Source organism: Canis lupus, chromosome 11 (genome assembly GCF_003254725.2).
Source record: "Canis lupus dingo isolate Sandy chromosome 11, ASM325472v2, whole genome shotgun sequence".
NCBI classification, from domain to species: Eukaryota; Metazoa; Chordata; class Mammalia; order Carnivora; family Canidae; genus Canis; species Canis lupus.
The window spans coordinates 73,795,876-73,822,938 of NC_064253.1; the positions used below are offsets into that span (position 1 = coordinate 73,795,876).

The 27,063-nt window shown below is 50.2% G+C and overlaps 1 protein-coding gene and 2 long non-coding RNA genes across 4 annotated transcripts; 1 reads left to right on the forward strand and 2 right to left on the reverse strand.

The window, feature by feature from the left end:
- Positions 1-853: 853 nt before the first annotated feature.
- Positions 854-26,893, reverse strand: STOM (stomatin). Of its 2 annotated transcripts, XM_049116437.1 has the most exons (8): positions 26,710-26,893; positions 26,067-26,138; positions 14,635-14,738; positions 13,467-13,539; positions 12,398-12,480; positions 8,827-9,030; positions 7,270-7,404; positions 854-2,857 (listed from the first exon to the last, which is right to left on the reverse strand). In XM_049116437.1, the coding sequence occupies exons 1-8, from the start codon at positions 26,768-26,770 to the stop codon at positions 2,663-2,665; spliced, it is 927 nt and encodes a 308-aa protein (XP_048972394.1). In that variant the 5' UTR covers positions 26,771-26,893; the 3' UTR covers positions 854-2,662. The 2 variants fall into 2 exon arrangements, with proteins under 2 accessions (XP_048972394.1, XP_025288754.1); XM_025432969.3 differs by lacking the exon at positions 26,067-26,138 and having other exon boundaries at positions 26,710-26,869.
- On the forward strand, positions 9,028-13,525 carry LOC118350247 (uncharacterized). The gene is made up of 2 exons (XR_004803648.2): positions 9,028-9,264; positions 12,225-13,525. It is a non-coding gene; the product is annotated as an uncharacterized LOC118350247 (long non-coding RNA).
- Positions 19,789-26,051, reverse strand: LOC118350248 (uncharacterized). Its single transcript, XR_004803649.2, has 2 exons — positions 25,446-26,051; positions 19,789-22,610 (listed from the first exon to the last, which is right to left on the reverse strand). It is a non-coding gene; the product is annotated as an uncharacterized LOC118350248 (long non-coding RNA).
- Positions 26,894-27,063: the final 170 nt, after the last annotated feature.

Here is a 27,063-nt window from a genome sequence, read left to right on the forward strand (position 1 = left end):
CTAGCGGCTCACACCCTGGAAACTTGTGAGGGGGACAAACTGCAGGTAGACCTGCCCCTGGATGCAGTTCCTCTACCGGCATTCAGAGTCGTTCCTGGGCACCTGCAGTTCATGGGCGGCTGCGGACTTTAACATGCACGGTGCTCTCGGAAAAAGGAAGTTGCCTGGGGCCGCTGATTTGCGTGGACTTTTGCTCTCAAAGGCAAAATAATGAATTGAGAACAAGACCACACCAACCACATAGTTTCTCTTCCTAACAATTTTTGCCCTCAGGGGCGTCCAGGGTGCTCAGTGGTTGAGCATCTGCCTTCAGCCCAGCCTGCTCCTCCCTCTGCCTGTGTCTCTGCCTCTCTCTCTGGGTCTCTCATGAATAAATAAATAAAATCTCAAAAAAAATTTTGTTTAATTAAATTACATTTTGTCATCTGCAACGTGAGTCATCGTGAAGCGCCGTGACCGGCGCATGGAGGCTGGCCTCTGCATCCTGTGTCGGACCTTGGGCTGGTCAGCAGGTGTCTGCTGGGGACTTGGGGCCAGGCAGCGTGCAAAGCCTTGGGGATGCAACAGACCACTGGGTGACAGACGGTGAGGACTAAGGGAAATTAACCCGGCGAAGGGTTCGGGGTGTCCGTGGGTCCCACTCCCCAGGGAAGACATGTGTGCAGGTGCACCATGGAGCCTGGACGAGAGAGGACAGATGGACGAATGTAACCTCTCCTCCTTTCTTGGCCTGCGGAGAGCACATGAAGAAGCCGACGTGGCCGGCCCGGGACGGGAGGGGCTCTTGTGCCCCTTCTGAAAAGTGAAACCCAGACACCAAATGCAGGCAGAAACAGACTCTCACCAAGGAAAATGAGTAAAAGTGCACACTTTATTACGTACAGCATTGCAGAGAGAGGCCACGTGGAAAGGGATCTTGCACCGACGCTCCCCGTCAGCCCCTTATGCTTCCTCCCTCTTAAGCAATTTAATCCCACCCTATTGGGCTATGAAACCACAAGGCAGAGGGGTGAAGACTGTTTGGTATCTGGAAACAGGGAAACCCAAGAAGCAGAAAGCACTGTTACTCCTCTAAGCTGAGAAGAGATTTTTAGCCAGGATGTGGGGTTGTTTCCTGGTCCTCACTGGTCACCACCAAAAAAACAGAGATCATTGTTTAAAATGAGTAACTCAGGTTCCAAGGCAAAATGCATCACGTACACCTAATAAATTCGGCTGCAAAGCCGGGTACGTGGCTCAGGGTTTCCTAAATTAAGCTTGGAAATGGGGGAGCGGGGAAGGGACGCCCGCAGTCCGGAGCTGAGGACAGATGTGAAGGGTGGCCGGGTGCGGAAGCTGCCCTTCCTAAGGCTTCTCTAGCTGAATCCAGAGCCTCCACCAGCCAGGTTTTCAGACCCAACAGGAAAACGCCAGGTTGCTCAGATTCACGGGCATTTGCAAAACTGAAGGTGCTTCTTAATATCATAAAAGAAACAACTATGGTTCACGGGGGGCGGGGGGGGGGGGTGCTGGCCACTTCCTCTCTCAGCACGGACACAGGTGACAGAAGATAACCCCGCAAATAGAGAAGACTCCCTAGATCCCTATATATATCCTAGGTCTGACGGTGTCCTCCCAAGCTCATTGGCTGTTAATATGCCCAATATATCGTGAATTCCTTAGAGTATTCAATGAACTGGGCGGGCCACCAAAGTATTTCATAGTGTGCGACAGTTAACAGCATGCAGTCGAGGAAAATAGAACGGCTTTCTGAAGACATGTCCTTAAAAAGTATTAATCCTTAAGCTATTCAAATGGGTATATAAACAGGTGTTTATAGAACTTGCGGGTTTCGTTTAAAAAGCTCAAAAACCACCTAGAACCAGATATATGAAAATAGGCAAAAGTGAGGAAAAAAGCACTTTTGTGATAAGTATGTAGCTGGTTTCAAAGACCACAGGGGAATCATTTGGTCCTAGAGAGGCTCAAAGAAGTTTCAAAAACGGAAAGAGAAGAAACCTATTATTCCTACAGGATATAATCTTTGTGACGGTGGGTTTAAGAGTCTTTCAAGGGTGAAGATGATCTTTTTCACTGATCTTGACACTGATTTTGTCCCGTGTGGACAGGGACAGGGAAGGAAATGCCTACTCTCGAGAGAGGATACTTTTAAAACACGGCCTGGGTTTAGAAAGTAAGCGGGAGGCGGGAAGGTTTCCTTAAGATTCCCCGCAAGTAAGGCACGTGTGGCCCAGAGAGGCTGGTCACTGCTTTCTGCAAAGCACGGTCTGGCCTGGGCGTCGAGTGGTGCTTGTCACGGTCTTCTTGCCTCTGGCCTGGCTGCAGCTAGGGGGTGCGGGAGGCCCAGTGAAGGTCGAGGAAGGGGCACTGACCCTATTACGTAATGATCTAAATATATGGGCTTTTAAATATTCTAAGGAGTAAGACATTACCTTCCAGATGTCGCCAGTCCCCTCCCGCCCCCTCCTCAGTGTTTACAAGCTTACAATCTTTGTTGCTAGGGTCGCTACACATTCTAAGAACCTTGCAGTCAACACACGGAAAAGGAAAGAGGAAGGATAGTCAAGGGCTCGCCCTCCCTACTCTTCATACGGCTTAAGGGCTAACTTGGTCCCCACCCTACCCTGGCTGGGAAGGGCGCATCTCTGTTGGCCTCTGGGGCTCACTTCTTCGCCCCCACAATGCCTTGCAGCATGTCAATGGGCAGGGGGAAGACGATGGTGGAGTTCTTCTCCGCGGCGATGGTGGTCAGGGTCTGCAGGTACCGCAGCTGAAGGGCCGCAGGGGACTCAGTGATGACCATGGAGGCTTCCTTCAGGGCCCTGGATGCGTTCATTTCTCCCTCGGCTGCAATGACCTACGGAACAGGACACGGGAGTGGTCAACCTCTAGAAGGTGGCTGTCGTGTGACAGACGTCAAACGGGTATGGACACGAAACGTTCCAGGAGCGACCAAGACAGCGTTAAGGAAATCCCTTCCAGGTGCCCAGTCTCTGCACGTCCTTCCTCCTGCACCTGACTTGCCGGAGATCAAGGCCTCCGTCCTCCTGCACTGTGGCCCTTCTTGCACGCCGCGGGGGACTGGGCGGAGGGACAATTTGAAATACGGTGCAGGGGTTGAGACAGGGGGCGGGGATGTGGTATGACTGAGAGAGGCCCTCAGTTTAGAGGATAAAAACCGTAATTTCTCAAGGTAACCAACACGTCCCACCGAGGTGCGTGAGGCGGGGCAGGTGCCAGGTGCACTCGACGTGACTCCGGTAACTGCGCTCCAGGGCAGGCGCGTGCATACAGCGTGCAGAAACAAGCTCCTGCCCCGAGAGCACCGGCTCTGGCTTCTTCCATGTCATCTCGTGTCCAATAAGGACATGGTCTGGAGGTTTCTTCCCCCTGGTCTGGACACGGACCAGCTGCAAGGCTATCTCCTCTCCTCCCATCCGTCCCTTGGTCTCTCGGCCGGGAGGCCAGACCCAGCAGGCAGGCACGGTGTGGAGGCAGCATCTGCGGGGCTGTCCCCAAGCCCAGGCCATGGAGGGAAAGCGAGCTGCTTGTGGGGCGTGGGGCGTCTGCCCAGCAAACCCGTGTTGATCAACCCCTCGGACCGACAGACCATCCCTGGAGAGCCGGGCGTTTTCAGGTACGAGGGGTTGGTCTGTTGGTCCTTGGGGAGCCCCGGCAGACTGGCCGAGGAGCGCAGACAACGGGGATCCACACGTCTGTCCTCCACCCTCTCAATTAATAGGTGACCAGGCCTGGGAATACGAACCTGAAAGCCCGTGCCGGGCGCTCTTCTGAGAGTTTTAAGAAAGGAAATGAGGGAGGATGTAAGTGTGAAAGGGATTGCATCTCAAGGGCATAAGCGCTGGTCTAAAAACTTGAAGAAGAGGCCCAGCTAACACACTGTCCAGCTTGCGGCAGGCGCCGTCCTCCTCTGTGCCTGGCTCCTTTCCCCCAAAGCACGTCTGCGAGCACTCGTACGTTCATTCTCTTCCTTGTATGGTTTTTCCTTCGCGTGAATAAAGCTAATTTTATCCTTGCAACCACCTGGAACACGTAGGCAGTTTCCAGTTTGGGGCGATACACGGTACTGCTGTGAACCTTCTAGTGCGGGCCTTTTGGTAAACACACGAGTGCACACACTGCCAGGCGGTTTTCCAAAGCGGAGGCACCAAACTTACGGTCTCACCAGCAGAATGCGAGCACAGTTCCTCTCTCACCCACACTCGGTACTTTTCTTTCTCCTCCTTTTTTTTTTTTTTTTTTTGAAGCCATTCTGGTGGACGCCTAGTGCAGCATCTGCTTGTGATCTGACTGCATCTCCCCGATGGCTAATTAGCTTGAGGAATTTCTCTCTGAAGTCTCTTAATCCACAGGCTCTCCTACCCTTTTCCTTCACAGCTCATATGTTGAAGAAACAGATTCCCTATTTTCCACGAGAACCTGAACATAGGATTTTGAACAGATGGCCTTATGGTCGGTGCAGGGTTACTTACCGTATTTTACAGAGGAGAGAGACTCCTTGTGATTCTATGTCTTTGCCCTAATCTTTCTTTTTTTTTAAAAAAAAATATTTTATTTTATTTATTCATGAGAGACACAGAGAGAGGCAGAGACCCAGGGAGAGGGAGAAGCAGGCTCCATGCAGGGAGCCCAATGCGGGACTCGATCCCAGGACCCCGGGGTCACGCCCTGGGCTGAAGGCAGACGCTAAACCGTTGACCCACCCGGAGATCCCGTTTGCCGTAGTCTTAAAGACAGTCACTGCCCAGGTCCACAAGACTATTCTAGAAGGTCCCTACAGTCTCATCCAAATGGAGGCGCAGTGATTCAACATTCCAACCGGCTTCCTCTACGTCTTCCCGCTGTTGTAAGAAATTCTCTTTCCTAGCTGGTGCGGACACTTGCATGGAGGCTGAGTCTATCACAGAAAGCCCAGAGGGGATAGTGAGGAGCAGAGGGGAATTTTAGTTTCTACCGCCAATAATCAACTGTGTGACCTTGAGGAAATCACATAAGTTTTCTGGGCTTCAATTTTTTCATCTGAACAGGGGGATGGCAAACAAGTTTTATTTTTAGGGCCATTCCAAGCAGTTGAGGCTTGTTACCTGGAACACAGCAGAAGGTTTCTGAGGTCAAGTCTAAGCTCAGTGGAAAACAATGCTGTGGTTAATTACTGGCAGGGGAATAGGAGGCTGGGGGGGCAGCATCTGGGCCAGGTTATTTGTCACCTTCAGAGGATAGTCTCTGAGGACCACTTGGGCTCTGACATTCGAGGTCATCTGTGTATCCTAAGTTCTAGTCAATACGGCTTAGCAATGGCGCTGGGGGTTAATGCTACGTTGTACGGAAAAGCAATTCCCGACCTTCCAAATACTAACTAGATTAGAGTCGGGGATGTTTAGCGTCACCAGAAATCCCACTCGGTCTTCGAAACGTGACTTTGAGAGACAGCAACCGAGGGCTCTGCGGGATCACCAGGTTGTCCTCAGGAGCTCAATTATCTCATTAGGAAAACCTAACCATTCTGGCTGGTAGAAGATTCTGGGTACAGTGTGTCGAATGAGCTACTATTCTATTCAGTGCTGGCTAAGAAATTACAGTGCCCACCCCGTGGCTTAAAGGGCATCCTCCTAGAGGGCCTGGTTCTGCCTCAGTCCTCTCTGGCTACTACTATTTTCCAGCAAAACAACAGACTGGTTTGCTCCTTGCATCTCGGTAGATCAGTCAAGCCCACAGCAACTCCTCCTCTGAGAACTGACCCTCTGCCTCCACCTATTCACAAGCAAGGGGCTGTGGGACCTTATTAATATCCAACTTAGACTTTTTTTAAAAAGATTTTATTTATTCACTTATAAGAGACCCAGAGAGAGAGAGAGAGAGAGAGAGAGGCAGAGACACAGGCAGAGGGAGAAGCAGGCTCCGTGCGGGGAGCCCTTCTCGGGACTCAATCCCAGGACCCCAGGGTCATGCCCTGGGCTGAAGGGAGGCCCTAAACCGCTGAGTCACCCAGGCTGCCCTGACTTTGATCTTTTAACCAAACGTTTGCTAAAGAAAATCTCCCTGCTGTGAATGTGGGATCAAGGCTGGTGGTCCTGGTTAGTGTTCCATGGGGAAGGCGTGCTGAACTGGAGTCAGGCCCTCCGCCCTCAAGCTGTCAGCAGTGAGGTGGGGCCCAGGAAACGGAATGATTAGTTTCCTTCGGGCTGGACTGCACTGTGGCCCCTGACAGTCGTGGGGAGACGACGCTACTTCCCAACCTTGGGTTTGGTGAGATATCCCCGTAGCTCCAGAGAGCCTCTTTCCTGGGTTAGGTTGATCGATATTTCCTTGATACCTCTCACTGGGAGCATGCACCCATGCGGGCTCCAGAGGTGGTAATGACAAGAAAGAGGGAAAAAAATAGACATCAGAGAAAGAGGAGTGGAAAAAAAAAAGTTATGAGGACAGAGAGGAAGAGGGAACAGTAAGAAGGAAGAAGATCCTGAGAAAAGAGAAAGAGGAGACAAAAATAGGGAAGGTGGGACACGTGGCTGGCTGGGTCAGTAGAGCGTGTGACTCTTGATCGTGGGGTTGTGATGTTCAAGCCACCCACTGGGTGTAGAGATCACTTAAAAAAAAAGAAAAATCAGGGCAGCCCTGGTGGCTCAGGGCTTAGCACTGCCTTTGGCTCAGTGCGTGATCCTGGAGACCCGGGATCGAGTCCCGCGTCGGGCTCCCGGTGCATGGAGCCTGCTTCTCCCTCTGCCTGTGTCTCTGCCTCTCTCTGTGTCTCTCATGAATAAATAAATAAAATCTTTTTTAAAAGGGGGGAAGAGTGAATGGTAAGCACACTGATGGGATCGCCCAGTGGCTCTGAAGTCAGAACTGTTAGTTTGTGCTTGGCGGGGGCCTGGGAACGTAAAATATGGGGCCCCGAGCCGCAGAGGGATGGGCTGCTCTGCTGCACGCTGCGCTCCCAGGAAGTCGTGGGGCGACGGGAGCCGTGAGCGCACCCGCTTGGGTAACCGCAGCAGGCCGCCCTCCCCCTCGGTCAGACGAGCCCGGTCTCGCACGGTCATGGGGCGGTCCCAGGGGGATGTGGCTTGAAGCTACAGGGAGGCTGTCAGCCTGACCCAACACTCCAGGGCTACTTCCACTTTTGTAACAACATTTCACTGTTTTGCAATTAAAAAGAAAACTCAATAGGAAAAACTACAGAGAGAAAGAAAGAAAGGGCAAAGAACAAAAGAAAAGAAGGAAGGAAAGAAAGGGAAAGGCGAGGGAGCCTACCTTGGCGCGGGCCTCCCGGGACGCCTCTGCCTCCGCGGCCATGGCTCTCTGCAGCTGCACGGGCAGCTTCACGTCCTTGATCTCCACGCGCTCCACCTTGATTCCCCAGTCGTCAGTGGCGTCGTCCAGGGTGCACTGGTAGGAGAGAAGGCCGGCGACGATGCAGGGTCGAGCCCACCGACGGCTGGGGCGGGTCCCGGGCTGGGGAGGGGCGGGGCGCTGGGCCAGAGGGGGGCAGAGGGGGGCGGAGGGGGGGTAGAGCGGGGCGGAGGGGGGCAGAGGGGCAGAGGGGGGCAGAGGGGCCAGAGCGGCAGAGGGGGCAGAGGGGGGCAGAGAGGGCAGAGGGGGGGCAGAGGGGGCAGAGGGGGGCACAGGGGGCCCAGGGGGGACAGAGAGGGCCCAGAGGGGGACAGAGGGGGAAGAGGGGGGCAGAGGGGAGTAGAGGGAGGCAGAGGGAGGTGGAGGGGGGCAGAGGGGGCAGAGGGGTAGAGGGGGCCCAGAGGGAGCAGAGAGGGCAGAGAGGGCAGAGGGGGGCAGAGGGGGCAGGAGGGGTAGAGGGGTGCAGAGGGGCAGAGGGGGGCAGAGGGGAGTAGAGGGGGGCAGAGGGGGGTGGAAGGGGTGGAGGGGGCAGAGGGGGGCAGAGGGGGCCCAAGGCAGGCAGAGGGGGGCAGAGGGGCCAGGGGGGCGGGGGGTGCAGAAGGGCAGCAGGTAGGCGTCCTCTGCGGGAAGCAAGGCCGCAGGAGGGCGGGTGGTGGTCGGGGAGCTGATCCTGACTCTATTGCTACGAAGTTCAAGCAGGGGTCGGCCAACTTTTATTTCCTAAAAGGGCCGGACCGTGATGGCTTGTTTTCATGTCTCCTGCGACTCCTTAACCGTGCAGCGCATCACGAGCGGACGGCATGGCCGCGTCCGAGGTCCGCGACCAGAACAGCGAGCCGCCCGCCACCGGCCCCCAGGGCCCCGCGTCCCCGTCCTACTTCCTCCAGCTCAACCGCGTTCCTCTACGGTGGGAGGAACAAAACCGCAGCTTCCATTCCCTGCGGTCATTGCGGGCACCAGGTGTTAGATTTCACACGATGACATTTATACAAATAACAAAGATCTTGGATTTTCATACTTTATCTTTTTGGAACAAGTCAGGCTTGATTCATGATCTATTACTCAAAAAAGACTGGAAAGCAGACGAGGGGCAAGGGAAGTCCTGGGCCTTGCGCGGAGAATACAGCATTAACCACACCCGCATGGTCTTGTCCTACGGGACGACCCTGGAACTATCGTGCTAAAGACAAAAATCAGTACTAATTCTAGGGGAAAAAAAAACACACACACTGAAGGGGAATTAAAAAAAAAAATCATGCATGCAGCCGAGCTGTTAACCCACGAGCTGTCTGCACAGAAAATATTCCCTTCCATCAAGTTTGAGAAAACCTCCCCGCGAAGAGAGAAGCCTGGCCTGCGAGCCCCCAACTGGCATTTGTCAAAAGTCGTCAAACAATCACTAACCCTTGGGCTTCGTCTTGAATTTCCGGCGACTGACAGCCCGGGGGGGGGCCTCACCTGCATGTTATGTGCGATTTCTTCTCTGTCCGAGAGGATCTGAGAAAGGTTCTTGGTGCCCAGGACGTTCCTCAGAGTCGTCTGTGCCAAGAGACGGGTCGCGGAGTCGGCGTTGGTGATGTTGGCCACGGCCAGGGTCGCGTTCTGGACACGGTAGTAGACCACGCCGTCCACGCTAATGGTCACCGAATCCTTGGTGAGGATCTGCGGCGGAAAGAACGCGATGCTACGTCTGCCAACCAGCCCCTTCTTTAATTTTTTTAAAATATTTTATTTATTTATTCATGAGATAGGAGGAGGAGCGGGGAGCCCGAGGCAGGACTCCGTCCCAGGACGCCCAACCGACTGAGCCTCCCCAGTGCCCCAAATCCTTCTTTGATTGAACTGTAAGGAATGTTCTTCTGCAGAACATCTTAAAACAGCGGCTGATTTTCTTTGGTAAGTGCTACTGGCTGAATGTTGTGTTCTCTCGAAATTCAGAGGCAGAAACCTGACCCCTAATGTGATGGCGTGAGGAGGTGGGGCCTTTGGGATGTGACTGGCTCATGAGGCTTGAACCTGGGTCCTCTATGACCCGGGACGCAGCCCCCCCCCCACCCCGCCCCACGCAGCCGCTGAGCCCGCTGGCACGTGACCTTGGATTCCAGCCTCCAGGACCGGGAGCTGTAAATTTTAGTTATTTGTGACCCACCCAGCGTATGGGATTTGGCTACAGCAGCCCAAATGGACTCAGAAAGCTAACGATGCCTTTAGAATTTTAACAAGGCCCATTCACTTATTCATCGGTGCTGGTAATTCATTCAACAAATATTGAGACACCATTCAGCAGCAGGCGGGGGGGGGGCATCAAGGGAGCCTTTATGGACAAAGGAGGGACAGCAGTGGGTGGCAGGGGGACACCTGAGCTACGCCCGAAGGAAGAAGCAATGTTGAGGGGGGTGCGAGTATCCACGGCAGGGAGGACGGCGTGGCACGCAGCCGAGCCTCAGGGGACGGACTCTGCCTAAGGGGCCCAGCAAAGTGGAACAGAGAGTGAACGGGGACGCGGTTAGAGGGTGCGATCGAGGTAAAAGCGTGTTTTACAGCGCGCTGCCTAAGAACGCTTCGGGGACGAGCGCGTCCGTGCCTCTCGTACCTGGCCCAGGGCAGCAGGCAGTGTGGCCCACGGGGCACCGGCCCGGCCGAGGCCGCGCTCCACGCGGGACCAGGTGTAGGGCCCACAAGCTCCCACCACGGTCCCGTCCCGCGCTTTCCCCAGTGTCCTCACGTCTGTGCCCCACACGCCCCACTGCAGGGGCGTCTCCCCGTGGAGCTTCCCTAAGGAGCAGGCTCGACGCTCCGCCCTGTGCACCGTCCCACGTGCCGCGCTGCCCACCGCCACCTGCCCCTCTGCCCTGCGCGTCCGGAGGGCATTCTGTCCTGGCGAGACCGCCTGCAGTGAGTCAACGAGGCTGACTGAGGGGCGACCCTAGGGACGCAGGGATTGATGCAGAGCGTGCAGGGAGGGTCAGGAACCTGAGCTGTCCCGCGAACCTCCTCCCCTGGTGACCGCAGAGGGGCTCTCAGAGCACTTGCCCGGGTGCCCTCATCGTGAGACGAGGCTAACGACAGCGGCCAAGCCTACGCGAGCTGCTGTGACGGCGAAGGTCCTGTGGATGCCGCAGCTCCTGTGAGGTGCAGAGCTGTGGGGACGGCAGCAGGGACGGCAGCGGGGACGGCAGCAGGGACGGCAGCGGGGACGGTAGCAGGGTTGGCAGCGGGGTCGCACGGCACTGTGCCCGCCCGGCAGGGCAGCACTCATCTTTTTTTCCTGATCTTTAAAAAATACTTCTACTGTGTTACCGTCTTGTGTGAAAATTCATTATTTCCCAGGATGTGGTAAGAAAATGTGTATCATTTTTTTTTTTTTTAGAAAATGTGTATCATTTGTAAACAATTTCTGGGACGGCCAGAGCTTTCCAAAGCTGTGGCTTCTCTGCCCGTTTATGGTGGGTGGAGCATTTCTCTCCCTTCCTAAAGTTCACGGGGCGTCGGGAAAAGGCCTGCCCGCCCCGCTCAGCTCAGGGGACAAGGGAGCCGCGGGAAGGCGGCGACAGGAGGGCGCCAGGGCCCCCAGCCCCCCTGCGGGGCTCCTCGGAGGCCATCTTCTCCGAAACACAGGAAGACATGCAGAGAACACGGGCCAGCTTAGCCTTGTTCTCGTGGGAGAGTGATCCCCAGCGTCCTGCGTCCGTGCGGGTCCTACGGTGCGACGGCCACCCACCAGCCCTGGGCCCGCAGGGACATGCCCGCGCCGCTCCCAGATCCGGGGACAAGAGCGGGCCCTTGGCCAGCACACACTTGACAGATGTCTCCCGTCCCTCCCGTCCCCCTGCCATCAGGCTTCCCATCTGCAATGGTCATGATGCCCCTGGACACGCGGCCCAGCAGGGCTGTGGCTCCGTCACGAGCCACAAGGAGCCAACACGGACCGCGGTTAGTATGGAGCCGAACACGGGGCCCGGCTCTGCCACTGTGGCCACGGGGCCTGGTGCCAATCCCTGTGCCCCACAGCAGCCAAAGCTTCTCAGGGATCCTACTGTGAGCTTGTTTTTTGTTGTTGTTGTTGTTGTTCTTGTTGTTTGTATTTTTAAAGATTTTATTTATTTATTCATGAGAGACCCAGAGAGAGAGGCCGAGACACAGGCAGATGGAGAAGCAGGCTCCTCACAGGGAGCCCGACGTGGGACTCGATCCCGGGACGCGGGGGTCACGCCCTGGGCCCAAGGCAGACGCCCACCCGCTGAGCCCCCCGGGGTCCCCTGCTGTGAGTTCCAACTGCGTTATTAAGAGCACGGACTAATTATGATTATAAAACATTATATGCTTTATCTAAAGTGCCAAATGAGAAGCTCCCAAGTCTTTGGCTTCTAACCAGTTCATCTAGAATAAAATCAAGAACCCGAAGAAGAGTATTATATTGAGCTAGATTTCCTATCAGAAACCCATAGTAGAGAAATGTGGCCGTAAAAATGATGACAAATATGATCATGCCGACGTCACACTTAGGGTAACATTACGCTACTCCTGATAATCATAAGCACTTACATGTCACTTAAGATTTATCAGCCCCTGTTCTAGGCACTGGCCATCTGATGTCTCAGGCAGTCCTCACCAGAACCTTATGAGGCAGGTCCTGCTATTACAACCTCTATTTTAGGGGCGTTTGGGTGGCTCAGTTGGTTAAGTGTCTACCTTTGGCTCCGGTCATGATCCCGGGGTCCTGGGATCGAGTCCTGCCTCCAGCTCCTGCTCAGCGGGGAGCCTGCTTCTCCCTCCCACCCCTCCTCTGTGCTTTGTCTCTCTCAAATAAATAAATAAAATATTTAAAATAGATACATAAAACCTCTATTTTGCAGATGAGGAAACTGAGGCAGAGAGAGGTTAAGGAACTTGCTCCAAGTCCCGCAGCTAGAAAACGGTGACCGCACACAGCTCTGAGCCTGTGCGTAGCACCGCGCCCCGCTCCTCTCTCCGCCAGCTCCTCTCACACACGACGCTGACTTGTCTGCTTCTGCCAAGACAGCCTTACCTCCTGAGGAGGGATGTCAAATGAAATCGTTCTCATGTCCACCTTGATGAAGCTGTCGGTGCACGGGAGAATAAAAAACAAGCCTGCGACGAAGAAACACGGGCATTATGGAGAGAGCAGCACCCAGGCACCCGTCCACTCCCCCAGAATCAACGTGACCAGCTGAAAGGAGCCCGTTGGCCTCGCTGCCCTCGCCCTTACTCTCCCCCAACCTGCGGCCGCTGGGGGGGTGGGGCGGACACTTCCTTGCTCCGCTGCCGCTGGTCGTCTGGTCACCTAGGCCAGTGCGATCCTTCCCAAGTCGTCCTACGTCCTCTGGCATCCCTCCCAGGGCGCCTGTTCCCGGCCACAAGCACAGCAGCCTTTTCTGAACTATGAGCCCGACCGTGGCTCGAGGTCCCGCGTGGCCTGCCCCGGCGCCCCTCCTCGAGCTCCACGCTCTTGCTGGGCTGGGCTGGCTGCAGGTCCCGGGCCGCCTTACTCCCCTCTACCTGCCCTGCACGAGGCACCCCTTCTGCGGGGAACACTGCTCCATGCCTCAAGATTCAGCCAAGGGGACCCCTCCAAAGCCTGGTCTCATCCTACTAGTCAGGGTCTGGCCCTTGTCCCTGGCGTCCACAGCTACTTGCAATTACTCGATCATAGTACCTGTCCCGTGGGATGCAACCGCACCCTGTTGGTACCCACTAGACGGCAAGATCCCTGAGGGCAGGAGCGCTACTCTAGGCTCCCTTGGATTTCCAGAGCCTGGAATACAGCAGGCGCTGAAGGGACATTTGCCAAATATAAGGCAGAAAGAATCAAATCTAGAAAGCCTTCCGCGAGTAGCATTCTCATGCTCAGACTTCCAGGGCTGCAGCTATTCTTGGCCTAAAATAATCTTATCAGCTGGCTGGGAAGGGGAGGGGAGCCACGGGAAGGAAAGGGTGACTGCGGCACGGCTGGCCCGCACCACCGCTATTGTTAGTCTTTTCTAAGTCAACAGATAAGGGACCCTCATAAGGGAATTCGCATCAACTAGACGAAGAATCCGGTCCCCAGGCCAAGCACCCAGAATCCTAGTACTGACCAGGTCCTTTGGCTCCTCCTTGTAAAATGCGACCCAGTCTAAAGATGATGGCTCTTTCATATTCCTTTATGATCTAGATTAAAACACAAATAATAACATAACATGAAGAGTACACATATTCATATACACTGTACATTCATCTATGGCTCTTAAATATTTATTTGGCTCTAAACGGGTTAGATTCCTCTACTTTATTTTTTTCTCTAAGATCCAAACAGTATCAGGGTGCCCGGCTGCCTCCATCTTTTAGGCCACACGACTCTTGATCTCGGGGTTGTGAGTTCGAGCCCCATGCTGGGCATAGGGATCACTTAAACACAAAAAACGTAAAAAAAAAAAAAATAAAGTAAAATCTAGACAGTACGTACAAACAACATGTCCAATGTTTAATTACCATAGTATGTATTTACTAGTTTTTTAAATTGATTATAAAAGCAATTGCTCTTCACTGTATAAAACTTGTGGAAGTATAGGGTAGTATAGAGGAGCAAATCCCTAACTTTACTCTTCAGCCGCTAACATTCAGTTACTCATGTGTTGTTAATACAGAAAAAAACTCAAAAACGGAACTAAATTTTCTATATAGTTTTGCTTCCTGATTCCTTAAATAATAGTAATAATAAACGGATCTGAAAATTCTTGGCAGCATATGTGAGGAATATGTAAATAATAGTCATTTATCAAAGTATTAATAACTTTATGGAGAAAATAACCAGCAAGGGGGGGGGGACACTTAACCATATGCCAGGCATTGGGATAAGTATGATTAGATAGATCATTTAATCCTCACAACGGCCCTATAAAGTGGGTGTTGTTACTTCCTCCCATTTTACAGGGAGGAAACATGGCAAAAACATGGCAAAGGTCACACGGTGAACAATGGAGCTGGTTGCAAACCTCGGCGTCCTGACTGCACGGGGCCACCCCACAGGCCTGGCCTCAGATTCCAGAAGGTGACCCTTGCTTTAACCCAGGAGGACTGCCTGGAGAGTGGCTGAAAGGAAGTCCTAAAATTCCACCACAGCAGGCGACTAGAGTGAATTTTCCAAGGGAGAGATGAAGGAGAAAGCATCACAGGCCAGGAGGTCTCTCTTTTCCACACGCACTACGTGGGCTTGTGAGGTTAGCGGCTGACCTAACTCGCAGATGCAAGCGACGTATTCTTTACCTTTATGCACATCCATACTGACACTGGGAAGGTTATGACCGTGAACAGGAACGACACAGCCACCAAAATCCAGCCACAAGGTCCAAGGCCCGTACTGGGGCTATCTGCGGAAACAGAAAATACATAGCTCCTGTCCCCGTTCGCAGCAGTTCTGCCATCCCCCCATCCTCTGTCACGGACGCCCCTGTGCTTGGCGTCGTACTAGCTGTTTTACATGGATTTTCCCACCTAATTCTTGGGATAAACCTGAAGTGCAGGCGCTACTTTTTCTAATCTACTTTACAGGACAAAGATTTCCCCCAGGACTTTTTAAAAAATAGTTTATTTATGAGAGCGAGTGAGTGAGCTGGCAAAGCAGGTGGAGGGCAGAGGGAGAAGCAGACCCCCCCCTCCAGCAGAGGCTGATGCGGGGCTGGGTCCCGGGACCCCGAGATCATGACCTGAGCCAAGGGCAGATGCTTCACCCAGAGCCACCCGGGCGCCCCGTCCCCAGTTATTTTTATCTGGCAAACATTTATTAGGCACTTAATGTTTACTATGCCTTGTGCTCTGCACTGAAGTAATAGAAGTAAGACTGGGTCCTGGCTGGAAGGAAGGATAAAGGTCAGTGGGCGGGACAGGTAATTATCCTATTAGGTGGTACACGTACAGGTAGACCTGTTCAGAGCATTTTGAAAAGACGAGTAGGGGCCACTCACAGTGGGGACAGCGGGACGGGGGGCAGGGCAGGTAGGTGACGGCGGTGGGTGTCAGGGGCTTCTGGGCAACGGACCTGTCAGGGAAGGCAGCCAAAGGATGGGGAAGGGAGGCCGAGAGCATTTACGCTGAAAGCGCGGCTTAGCTAAAGATGACTGGCCTGTTTACCTGGGCACGTGCACCACAGTTTATTATCCTTTTCCTGATGATTAGACACATTGCCTCGGATTTCTCACAATCGTGAACAAGGCGTCCTAATCATCTTTGTACCTAGTTCTCCTCTCCCTTTCCTAGCTGCATTCCTTTCCTGCAACACGACATAGCTCTTTGTCTTATTAGGAAGGGAACACCTTCCTGATGCAAGAAATTCAGAAAAGTTATAAAGAGGGGGAAATTATTCAATCCAGAGGTGATGAATATTCTTCCAAACCACACACATTTTTAGGAATAAGATCTGTGACCTATTTTTCTCCCGTTACTCGCACCTCCCTTTTTTGCCTTGCTTGCTATGCCCGTGTGTGCGTGCGTTTGAAGATCTGAGAAAGAGAGAAAGCAAAAGGGAAAGCAGAGGGAGAAGCAGACTCCCTGCCGAGCAGGGAGCCCGACCTGGGGCTCGATCCCAGGACCCCGGGATCATGACCTGAGCTGAAGGCAGCTGCTTAACCGACTGAGCCACCCAGGCGCCCTGCATCTGTACTTGGTGTGTTTTAATGTTTTATCAGCTATACTTGCATGAAGTTTAAAAAGTCCTGAAATTCTGCAAGATTAATTTAAAAAGAGAGCAGTCCCCCGCTTACCTCTTCCAGTTTTCCTCTCCTCAAAGGCACCTGCTCTGTTGCCCGAGTGTTTGGGTGGATGCGTCCATGTTTCTAAGAAACATGCTGCTGTTGCTACTTGTTGCCTTCTCCATTTTGAACATAACTTACTTTCTGCTATGGAAGCAGATTTAGCTTCGCCCCCCACCCCATAAATATATCCATCCTTCTAATTACATAATTTTGGTTAAGGGATCCCTGGGTGGCGCAGCGGTTTGGCGCCTGCCTTTGGCCCAGGGCGCGATCCTGGAGACCCGGGATCGAATCCCACATCGGGCTCCCGGTGCATGGAGCCTGCTTCTCCCTCGGCCTGTGTCTCTGTCTCTGTCTCTGTCTCTCTCTCTCTGTGACTATCATAAATAAATAAAAATTGAAAAAAAATACTTTAAAAAAAAATAATTTTGGTTAGGTCACCATCAAATTTACATCTCATGAATATGCAAATGGACTCCAAGCTAAGCCGTGCAGGGATGTCAAATTCATTTTTTTCTGTCCCATACAACTTTTTTTCTTCATGGTCTTGCCTCTTCCCTTTGTTTTTAATGTATGTATTGATTCAACCTCAAACCTCTTCTCAAGGGCCAGAAATTCTACCAATTTCCTTTCCTAAGAGAGTCTCTGGGAGCAGCATCTGGACTTGCTCTCAGGTGGTGAGCAGGTGGCCAGGGACTGCCTTTCCCATCCTGGGAAACCATCATTTCCTGGATTGCATTTTCCACCTTCTGCAACCAGGGTCTTCCTCATTTTTAGTTTGTTTTTCCTCTCTGTGGAGGGCAGAGGCGCTGAAAAGGCCAAGGGATACGATCACTTTTCTTATCAACCAATGAAGCTTCTGGAATATTTCTAGGGGCTGTTTTAATAATGAGAGGGAGACTGCAAGAGGGGAGGAGGTAGGCTGGGCAGTTGTTATGGCTCGGAAAGGCAAAGATGGCAGGGAGGCGGGCCCTGGAATCCACGGCATGCCAAGAAATGAGCAGAATTCAGGCTGAGAGCATGGGAGCAAAGGGAACACAAGCTGGCCTCCAGGTCAAGTGCTCGGAAACTACAGGACGAAGACCAGAAATGCTACAAATGACTGTGGTTTCTGATCCTGTGTCATCGTGCGAGGTAAACGTGGTACACACACTTGAATAAAAGTGCTCTAAGTGGGCAGCCCGGGGGGCTCAGTGGTTTAGCGCTGCCTTCGGCCCAGAGCAGGCCCCTGGAGTCCCAGGATCGAGTCCCATGTCGGGCTCCCTGCATGGAGCCTGCTTCTCCCTCTGCCTACCTCTCTCTCATGAATAAATAAATAAAATCTTTTTTTAAAAAAAAGTGCTCTAAGTTGATCTCGTGGAGCTGTGGGGTCATCGACATATTTACTAAGAGGATACACTAAGCAAGGCCACCATGCTGCTTGTGCAGAAGGCTCCACCAGGCATCATCGCGACTGATGACATCACAGCAGGCACTTGTAGATGGTTTGTTATTCAACTGCTTTAGGTGTGTATCTCTCTTACTCTTTGCAAAGTCTTGTGAAGTATTTTTTTTTTTTAAAGATTTTGTTTGAGAGAGAGAAAAAACACAAGCAGGGGGAGCCACAGAAGGAGAGGGAGAAGTAGGCTCCCCCCTGAGCGGAGAGCCTGCTGCGGTGCTCGATCCCAGGACCCAAGGTTATGACCTCAGCCAAAAGCAGACACCTAACCAACTGAGCCACCCATTTGGGGTCCCTGCCCCAAGTATTTTTAATTCTATTTTACAAATGAGGTTAAGTGAAGCAAGGAAGCTTTCCCAAGACCACATGATGGAGGAGGACCGGAGATTCAAACATAGGTCATCCTATGAGCCCATGTTCTAAGTCAATTTATTCCTTCAGCCCTTTGCCTCTGAATTAAAAAATGTTCATGAAAGACGTTTTCATATTTGGAGCATTTTCTCATGACAGTATCCAAACTGGGAAAGCATGGTAGGCGTTCTGAGAATGAAATCTGATGTTCCTGCAAAGGAAGGCCTCTTAATTCCAGCTGTGCCTATCTTTAGCAAAAACAGTCTCAAGGCTGGTGACCAGGCTCAGGTCTAGGCTTCCAAAGTGAAATGGATTCCAAACAAGGCACAGAGCGGCCAGATACTTCCCTGACAGCACCTGGCACTTTCTAAAGTCCTGCCCCCAGCCCCCTACCTCCAGGCAACGCACATAGCTGTGTCCTGAACACATCAGACTATATGCTCTCTGAGGGCAGTGATGTTCCTTACTCTTCTCCTATCCCAGCCAGTATTTTTTCCTGTGTGTGTGCACATGTGTGCATGTGCTCAGTTCCCATGGTGATGCGGTGTTTTTTGAAAGCCCCGAATGAATACGTGGGATTACAAATGAAGATCAACAAGAAATGAGGTGCATATCCTGAAAACTGGGCTCGGTCTTTCCCTTCTCAAACGTTCCGCTAGAAATAATCAATGTATACACTGGGGATGGCACCATTCCATGTAATTCTCTCCCCTTCTAGGCCCATGAAGTGCTTCCTCACCTGGTTATAGCTCATAAAGGTGTACAAAGCACATTCCTCAGAGAGGTGAGGCTTACTCTTAGGACACTGAGTCATCTACCACTAACAGGCCAAAGAGAAATTCCCGGTTACTCCCCCAAATCTCACGAAATTCATTTCCTTCGTTTCTCAGTCATTACCTTGAAGATTGAATCCTCCCTACCAGCTATATGAGGTGAAGGACAAATACTGAGCAATCAGCATTCCTGAGATATTCTGGTTGATATTCTTGACACTTTGCTGGGTGGGAACACTCCTAAAGATTAGTGACCCTATGATACTTGCTTGTAAATACGACTTGTCCATGTTTTGTTTTGTTTTCTACTACCAACTCTTCTGAAAACTGCATTAAATTTTTAACTAACCAAAAGCAAGGTTTTGAAAATGGCTATGTTTATACATCAACACTGTTTAACGGAATATTCAAATTAGACTTATCTCCAGGGAACTGATATAAATTTTAAAAGACATTGCTTTTTTCTCTTATTTTAAGAGAGAGGGGAAAAAAAGCAAAATATAGTCCCTATGAAAATTAGAAATTACAGCTAAATAAATTTTTAAAAAATTATCTATGCTTTCATTATCTCTAGAAGGCAATTATTTTCTGCCTTGCTACATGTCCTTTAAACCTTTCCTATCCTTTTTTTTTTTTAATGAAATAATGATATACATAATAATTTTAAATCTGCTTTCCCCCTATATTGTGAACATCTTTTCAGGTCAGTACATATTCTTTACTATTAAAAGTTGAATAATATTTCATTGTTCCATGAACCTAATGAACATTTAGGTTGTGTCAAGTTTTCTGAAATAGAAACTCTGCTGTATTGCATATATGCTTAGCAAAATTTCCATGCATCTTTATTGTGTAAACTAATTTTGCTGAAAAGGTGAAATTGTACAATTCTTAAATTTCTCTCATTCTGGAGGTGTCTTTTATTATTATTAATAATAACCGTTTATGGAACGCCTATCACAAGCGGATTCCTTATATAACTTCTTCCTAATATTCACAAAAAATCTGCAAAGTAGGTATGAAATATCCCTCTTGAGTCCCAAAGTAATAAAGCAAAAGACTTTCTGAGATGAGACAGAAGAAAACACACAAAATCATGAAAGAAATGAAAAAAAAAAAGTTGTACAGTAATTTTTGTTGGGTTGGGATCCAAAAACGCAATAAAATAATCTTTTCAAGAGGATAACAGGCATAATTTCAGAGCACTACATGTCGTTACTGATACAGTATCAGCTGATTAGCTAAAAAGTCTACTGAACTTGGCACTACTGGAAATCATGTGCAATAATAAATTCCATTTATCATTGAGATTTTATTCCAAAGTTCAAAAGATTAGATTTCCTCTTCAGGGAAAGGCCAGAAAGGTCTTACACAACATCTAACTCAGAGTTGTGTGCATATTACGCACAAAAAGAAAAAAGATGAGCCCAAACATTATTGCAATACCTGAATAGCAACATTTAAGGACAGTCTTTTCCTTCTCCTTTCCCAGAATGCAAGTGAAGCACTTCATATTTTCGTGCATTGCCAAAAACACTGCTGTTTGGTGGGGAGAGATAAGAGGCCTAGGAATTTGGTCTCAAAAACATTCTAACAGTATGGTCCTAACAGCACTGCTTACAGGGCAACAGTAGGGTGAAATGAAAAGCCTTGGCAATTGTTGAACTTTTCTGGATGGTATAAATATTAAGGATATAAATGTTTTTTTGGGTCACTACTACCCTTCCTCAGAGATTCCGTTTCAGGATTTCCACATTTTTCCTGTAAAGGGTCAGAAAAAAATTTAGCTATGTAGGCCATAGAGTCTGTTGCAACTGCTGTTGTATTGCAGAAGCAGCCACAGACTGTACACACACGGGTGGGCGGCTGGGTTCCAGTAAAATTTATGGATACTGACATCTGAATTTCATGCGTAACAAAATATTCTATTTTGAAAAAAAAACCCAAAAACCTTATAAATATAAAAACTATTTGTAGCTTCTGGGCCATAGAAAAATAGGCAGTAAGCTAGATCTGGTCCACAGGCCCTTTGCCTCATCCCTGCACCCAGCTATCTCTTTTTTTTCCCCATACATTAACCTGTTTAAGGAGAGCTTTATTGAGTTATAGAATACAGTTGAGGTTTCAGTGTTTCAAGTAAGGCTACAGTTTCCAGATCCTCAGTTTCTCTCTCCTTTAGTCATTTTGAAACAAGGGCTTTAAAAGACCTGATTGAGTAAACATTGAAGGTGGAAACAGGCAAAAGGATGGAAGACCTATTTCATTAATAATGACCTATTCCAATAAATCAAAACTTTACTATGAGTTTTTCAAATGATTGGAATTTTAAAAGCAAGACAAAGAATGGAAAGAAACAATAAAAGAAGAGAAAAAGAAAAGAAAAGAAGAAAAGAAAAGATAAGAGAAGAAATGGAGGGGCAGCCAGGGTGGCTCAGTGGTTGAGCGTCTGCCTTCAGCTCAGGACATGATCCTGGGGTCCTGGGATCGAGTCCCACATTGGGCTCCCCCCAAGGAGCCTGCTTCTCCCTCTGCCTGTGTCTCTGCCTCTCTCTCTGGGTCTCTCAAGAATAAATAAATAGAATCTTAAAAAAAAAAAAAAGAAATGGAGAAAAAAGTCAAGAGAGAAAAAATGCAGCAGCACACTACAGAGAGAAATGATACCAGGTGGAGTGAGAGGGGCAGAGCTCAGCACACAGTAGGAGCTCAATAAATGTATGTTGAAAAAAATGTTGGTTATTGAAGATCACAACTTGCAGTTCATTTGGGCAGAGGCTTTCAAAGCAGACAAGCACACACTATAACCCATCTTTTAAATGATTATTTTAAGTAGGTGTGGGTTATAGTTTTTCGAATGCTCTTGCCCTTAAACCTGTAGGGAAGAAATTCTTCTCTGGGCTGGAGTGGCTGCAGGCCAGAAGGTATCACGTTAGGAGCCATGGCTGGGGATGGTACCTTTTCCTCCGTATTATAAACATATATTGAGGGCTACAAATATTGGATCAAAAGAAACAACCTTGGTCAAGCATTATGGGATCTGAATCATAAAATGTGTTTGCCACGAGATACTAGAAAAAGGGAAGGGACAAACCCTTTTAAGAAAGATTTCCAGGGATCCCTGGGTGGCTCAGCGGTTTGGCGCCTGCCTTTGGCCCAGGGCGCGATCCTGGAGACCCGGGATCGAATCCCACGTCGGGCTCCCGGTGCATGGAGCCTGCTTCTCCCTCTGCCTGTGTCTCTGCCTCTCTCTCTCTCTCTGTGACTCTCATAAATAAATAAAAATTAAAAAAAAAAAGAAAGATTTCCAATACAAGTTGAAATAAAGGGAGTCCTTTGCCTAGCTCAAAAAGAGCAAGGAAATTAAAGAAGTGTTATTATTTTGTTTCCTAAGCATCTTGGGGAATTTTCTGTAGCTCTCCTTCACTCAACTGTTTTACAAGCCACAAAGCAGGAGGAAAAAGGGGTGAGGGTGTCAGGAGTAATTTTAAATTTAAACTCCTTGAGTCTTAAATAGGCCCCCCTCTCCTAATTGCCTAAAACACCTTCCCTCTCTAAAAACATATTTATCATTCTTGTAATTACCTTATTCAAGGTCCATCTACCCCATAGGTTTTGGTCTTCTTAAAACAATATAGCATCATGACTTCAAAGCTGGCTCTGCCACTTATTATCTGTATGATCTTGAGAATATCTTAACCTTCTGTGCTTTAGGCTACTCACTTAAAAATAGGGCTAACAGGAGTTGCTCCTCAGAGGGTAAGTGTGAAGAGCGAATACTGTAGACGGCTAGAGCATAACAGGTACTCAAAAAGCATCTGCCAAGTAAATAATTGTTGAATACACTTTAGAATCATCCTTTCCCAAAGCAGCGGTCAGAATGAATACGTATGGACGGAGTATCGCCCATGATGGAAAGATAGAAACAGTTATAGTCTGAAAAATTGGGAGAAAAGCAATTTCCTGTTATTATATTAATTAAATTTAGATTAGACCTGAAATATATTAAGACAACCAAACCCTCCTACTTCTTCCATTGTTTCCCCGCCCCTGCTCATTTATTTGGACATCTTAAATATCTACAATTAGGTTTTTCTCATTAAAGTCTTTGGAGGGCAACATCATTTTAACTAAAAATCGGGGGCGCCTGGCTGGCTTGGTCAGTAAAACATGCAACTCTTGATCTCGGAGTCATGGATTCAAGCTCCACACTAGGCATAGCGCTTACTTTAAAAAAAGGTGGGAGTGGGCGCCGACAGAAGCATATGGAAACTAAATCGTAAGATGCTCAGTTTTTAATTGAGGTTAAGAAGCTAGGCGGTGGCTAAGAGCTCAGGGTTCCGGGATCCGATTCCAACTCTACCACTAACATTTCTCAGGAGTAAAATGAGGGAAAAGAACAATACTTCTCTCATACAAAAGCCCTCAGGAAGCATTCAAAAAATAGGAGCTTTTTTTTTTTTATCACAGCCTAAAGATCATATTGATATAATTTACAGGCATAAACTTTTTAGTAAAGTGACTTGCCCTCTGGGACCTAAACACCGCAGAGAAAACATCAAGACTAACAACCTGCCTGGGGACTCCATCTCTGGAGGAGAAACAGACTACATTTGAGCAGGACAAAAAAGTTCTAAACCTTCTTGGACTGTCTTGCATACAACTGTTTTGTCCATAAATTTAAATTCCCTGCAGAATTACTAGGTTTTCTGAACAGTCACTGTTAACTTCATTCTTTGTTTTCCCCATTCACAAATATCTTAATAGTTGACATTTTAATGTTTCAAAAGTACATTCACATAAATTTTCTCCTTTGATTCTTGAAGCCTTGGGAGGCAGTTACGGCAGTAAGAGGACACCCACGACGGTGACGGGGACATGGACGCGGAAGGTGGAGACGTGCCTAAGGTGACCCAGGTAGTAGTGGGTGGAACGGGGAGCTCAGTTCAGATCCTTGAATTGTGAATTCCACTCTCATTTCACTACACTGTACCATCTTACCATTAGTGCGCTCACAACTGAACAAAGTTGGTGTAATTTTTATTGTCTGAGACTTTACAACAGATAACTTGATTGCTTGCATCTACCGAAATGTCAGGCTAAATGCCTGGGGTTTAAGTTTCTTCACCAGTCGCAGAGAATAAAGATTCAAAAAGAGTGGAGGAAGGAGAATTGGCACATACTTCCTTTTCTCAATAGACTGTAATCTCTAACTTTTTTCCTTTCCACACTTCAAAATGTATTATTGTGACAACTGTAATTCCTTTATCAAGATAATATTAACCCAATTAGTCTATCTGTAATAAGAACACACATAATAAGGAACCTACTTAATCAACTATATATACTCAAGTGTGTACACACACACACACACGCCAGCTTCACTAGACTTGGTCATTGGTTTGAGTTAATTTATGACCATTGATGGTTTGACTCAGATTAATTATTAAAGAAGTTACAAAGTTCTCCCCAGTCCAATCAGCTGTAACAACTGTAATAAACAAATCAGTCCCTTGATTCTGCTTATTTTCAGGCATTCTCCCAAAGGGATATATTCTGTTGACGTGTCTCTTAATTATAATACATTTCTTTGCAATCCACCTCCATCATTTCATTACAAAGGGAATGTACTGGCTTTAAGAAAAAGTAGTCTTGCCCTAGGTTTGGTCATATTTACATTCCTGAGACTGTCAGCAAAATCATAAAAAGACAGTTTGGGCTTTTATATTCCACTGTTTCCTGCAGAAGCCGCCTTATTCAAGAGGTCTGGATAGAAGCTAGGTTCCTTCGGGCTTTCTCTGTTGTCTCTCACCATCCATGTCTGATGGGTTCCTTGTTTGGAGGTAGCTCTAAGATAGGGAACTGTGGAAAATCACATAGCCCAGGTTTGAAACCCAGCTCTGGAGCACACACACGTGTGATTTTTCTACTGAGACCCAGTCCCCTTGCTGTAAAATGGTGGATAATGTTTACCTTGTGGAGCTGTTACACGGCTGCAATTAGATAATGTTTGTAAAGCACTTAGGCTGTGTTTGACCCAGGGCAAGCACTCAATACATTCTATTTAATAAATTCTAGTAATGGCTTTCCTACTAGTGTTGCATCTCAAAGGTTGATATTTAAAAAAAAAAGTGACCTAGACTAAGCAAAGATTTGTATGTTTAATTTTCTGAGGAGCACAAAGTTTTCATTAGATTCTGAAAGTAACTGTCTAGAAAAATTAATCATAGAACCAAGAAAAAGAACTTAGAAGTGACAACTGGTCTGTGACCACGAAAAAACAACTAAAGGGATATTAAGTATAAATAATAGATCATGTGTATTCCCAACGAACTTCTGCAAACAGATTTCCCACTGCTTTCACCAAACTGCCAAAACTGTCTTCAAGGTCCCAGTCTCAAAAAAAAAAAAAAAAAAAAAAAAAAAAAAAAAAAAGTCCCAGTCTCCTGCCAGGTCAGGGCACAGAGGTAAGTAGCTCACGCACCTTCCTGTCTAGGCTAAGAACCAACTATGACAGAGATGACGCGAGTTTTAGAGTCAGTCAAAGGCAGATTTAAAATACGGCTCCAGGGACGCCCGGGTGGCCCAGCGGTTTAGTGTGTCCCTTCAGCCTGGGGCGTGACCCTGGAGACCCGGGATGGAGTCCCACGTGGGCCTCCCTGCGTGGAGCCTGCTTCTGCCTCTGCCTGTCTCTGCCTGTCTCTCTCTCTCTGTCTCTTATGAATAAATAAATAAAATCTTAAAAAATAAAATAAAATATGGCTCCATTACTTATAAACTGTGTGACGCTGAAGTACGTCAACCTCTTGGAGTAGCAATTTCTTCAAATCTGTCCTTCCTGATTCACTACTGACTTGGGAAGTTTGTTTACTCTCCAATGTGCTTAGCAGGGATAATTTTGAGGGATAATTCTTTTGATGCTCCTGGGAAGGATGGCTGGGCAAAGGAAATGGGACTTCTATTAGAGGCTGGCTTTACAACTAATCAGAATAGTTAAGTCCAATATAGTGTTCTTTGTGGGGCCCTGGAAATGCTCCCCCAGCCCCTCTAAAAGGTCATCCAGTCTGAAATTGCATCCTTGGACAGAACTCCTTTGGATCGCTCGGAGCCCCTGGGCAGGAAGCAGCACCCCTGGGAGGCTTGTCACCTCCCCACTGGAACCCGACCCCCCCACCCCACCCACGGAGGTGGCCACGGAGGTTCAGGGGGTAGCCCTCTCAAGGGTCTCCGGTCCCCTCCGGAGCCACTCAAGGTTTCTGCCTTCAGGCCAGGGAAGGCCCCAGTAGGGAGGGAGCACTTCAAAGAATTCCTAGTGAGAAACAAAAGCCCAGAGGCAGGTCCCTAGGACAAGGGAGTGGAGGGAGGACAGGATGAGGGGGACGAGGAGCTTGCCTGAAAGAGCCTCTCTTCTCCCACGAACACAGGCTGCTGCGCGGGAGGCCAGCCCTGCCCGGGAAGTGCCGCCTGCAGGGGTGGGGCGGGGGTTCTCAGTCCCGGAGATGGGGGTCTCCGGGGGGCGCCGGTGCAGGAGAGGTGGGGCGGGGAGGGCTGGGGGCAAAACCTCAGGGGCCAGCCCTGCCCGGGATGTGCCGCCTGCAGGGGTGGGGCTGGGGGGTTCTCAGTCCCGGAGACGGGGGTCTCCGGGGGGCGCCGGTGCAGGAGAGGTGGGGCGGGGAGGGCTGGGGGCAAAGCCTCAGGGGCCAGCCGTGCGCGGGACGTGCGGCCGGCAGGGGTGCGGCTGGGGGGTTCTCAGTCCCGGAGATGGGGGTCTCCCGGGGGGGGCGCCGGTGCAGGAGGGGTGGGGCGGGGAGGGCCGCGGCCCCGAAGCATCTCCGGCCGCACGCGAGCCCCGGGATAACGGCGCCGGCCCCGCGGGAGCAACGAGCGGCCGCCAGGGCGTCGGTCCCCCCCCCCCCCGCGCCCCTCGGAGCGCGCCCGCCCCCCTCCCCGCTCCTCCGCGTCCCCGGAGCTCCAAGCAGCGGCGACGAGCTGGGATCCGCGGGGGGATGGGCGGGGGCGGCGGCGCGGGGCTCACCCTTGAAGGAGTCGGGGAGCCGCCGGGCCTCGACGTCCCCCGGGTGCCGCTTCTCAGCCATGTCCGAGCCGCAGGCGCCGCTCTCCCGCCCGGGCCCGAAGCAAGAGCCGCTGCCGCGAGGAATGCTCGGCGGAGACCCGGGGCCCAGACCCAGGCTGCGGCCCCGCCCCCCGCGCGGCCCGGCCAATCGGCGCCCAGGACGGAGGAGGACACGCCCCCCGGCCCCGCCCCCGCCCGTCCCTCCCGAGCGGCGGCGGGGTGGGCGGGGCCCGCGGGCCGGGGGCGGGGCCTGAGGGGGCGCGGCCCCAGGCTGGGCGGGGCCCCGGGGCGGCGCCGGAAGGGCGGGGAAGGGGG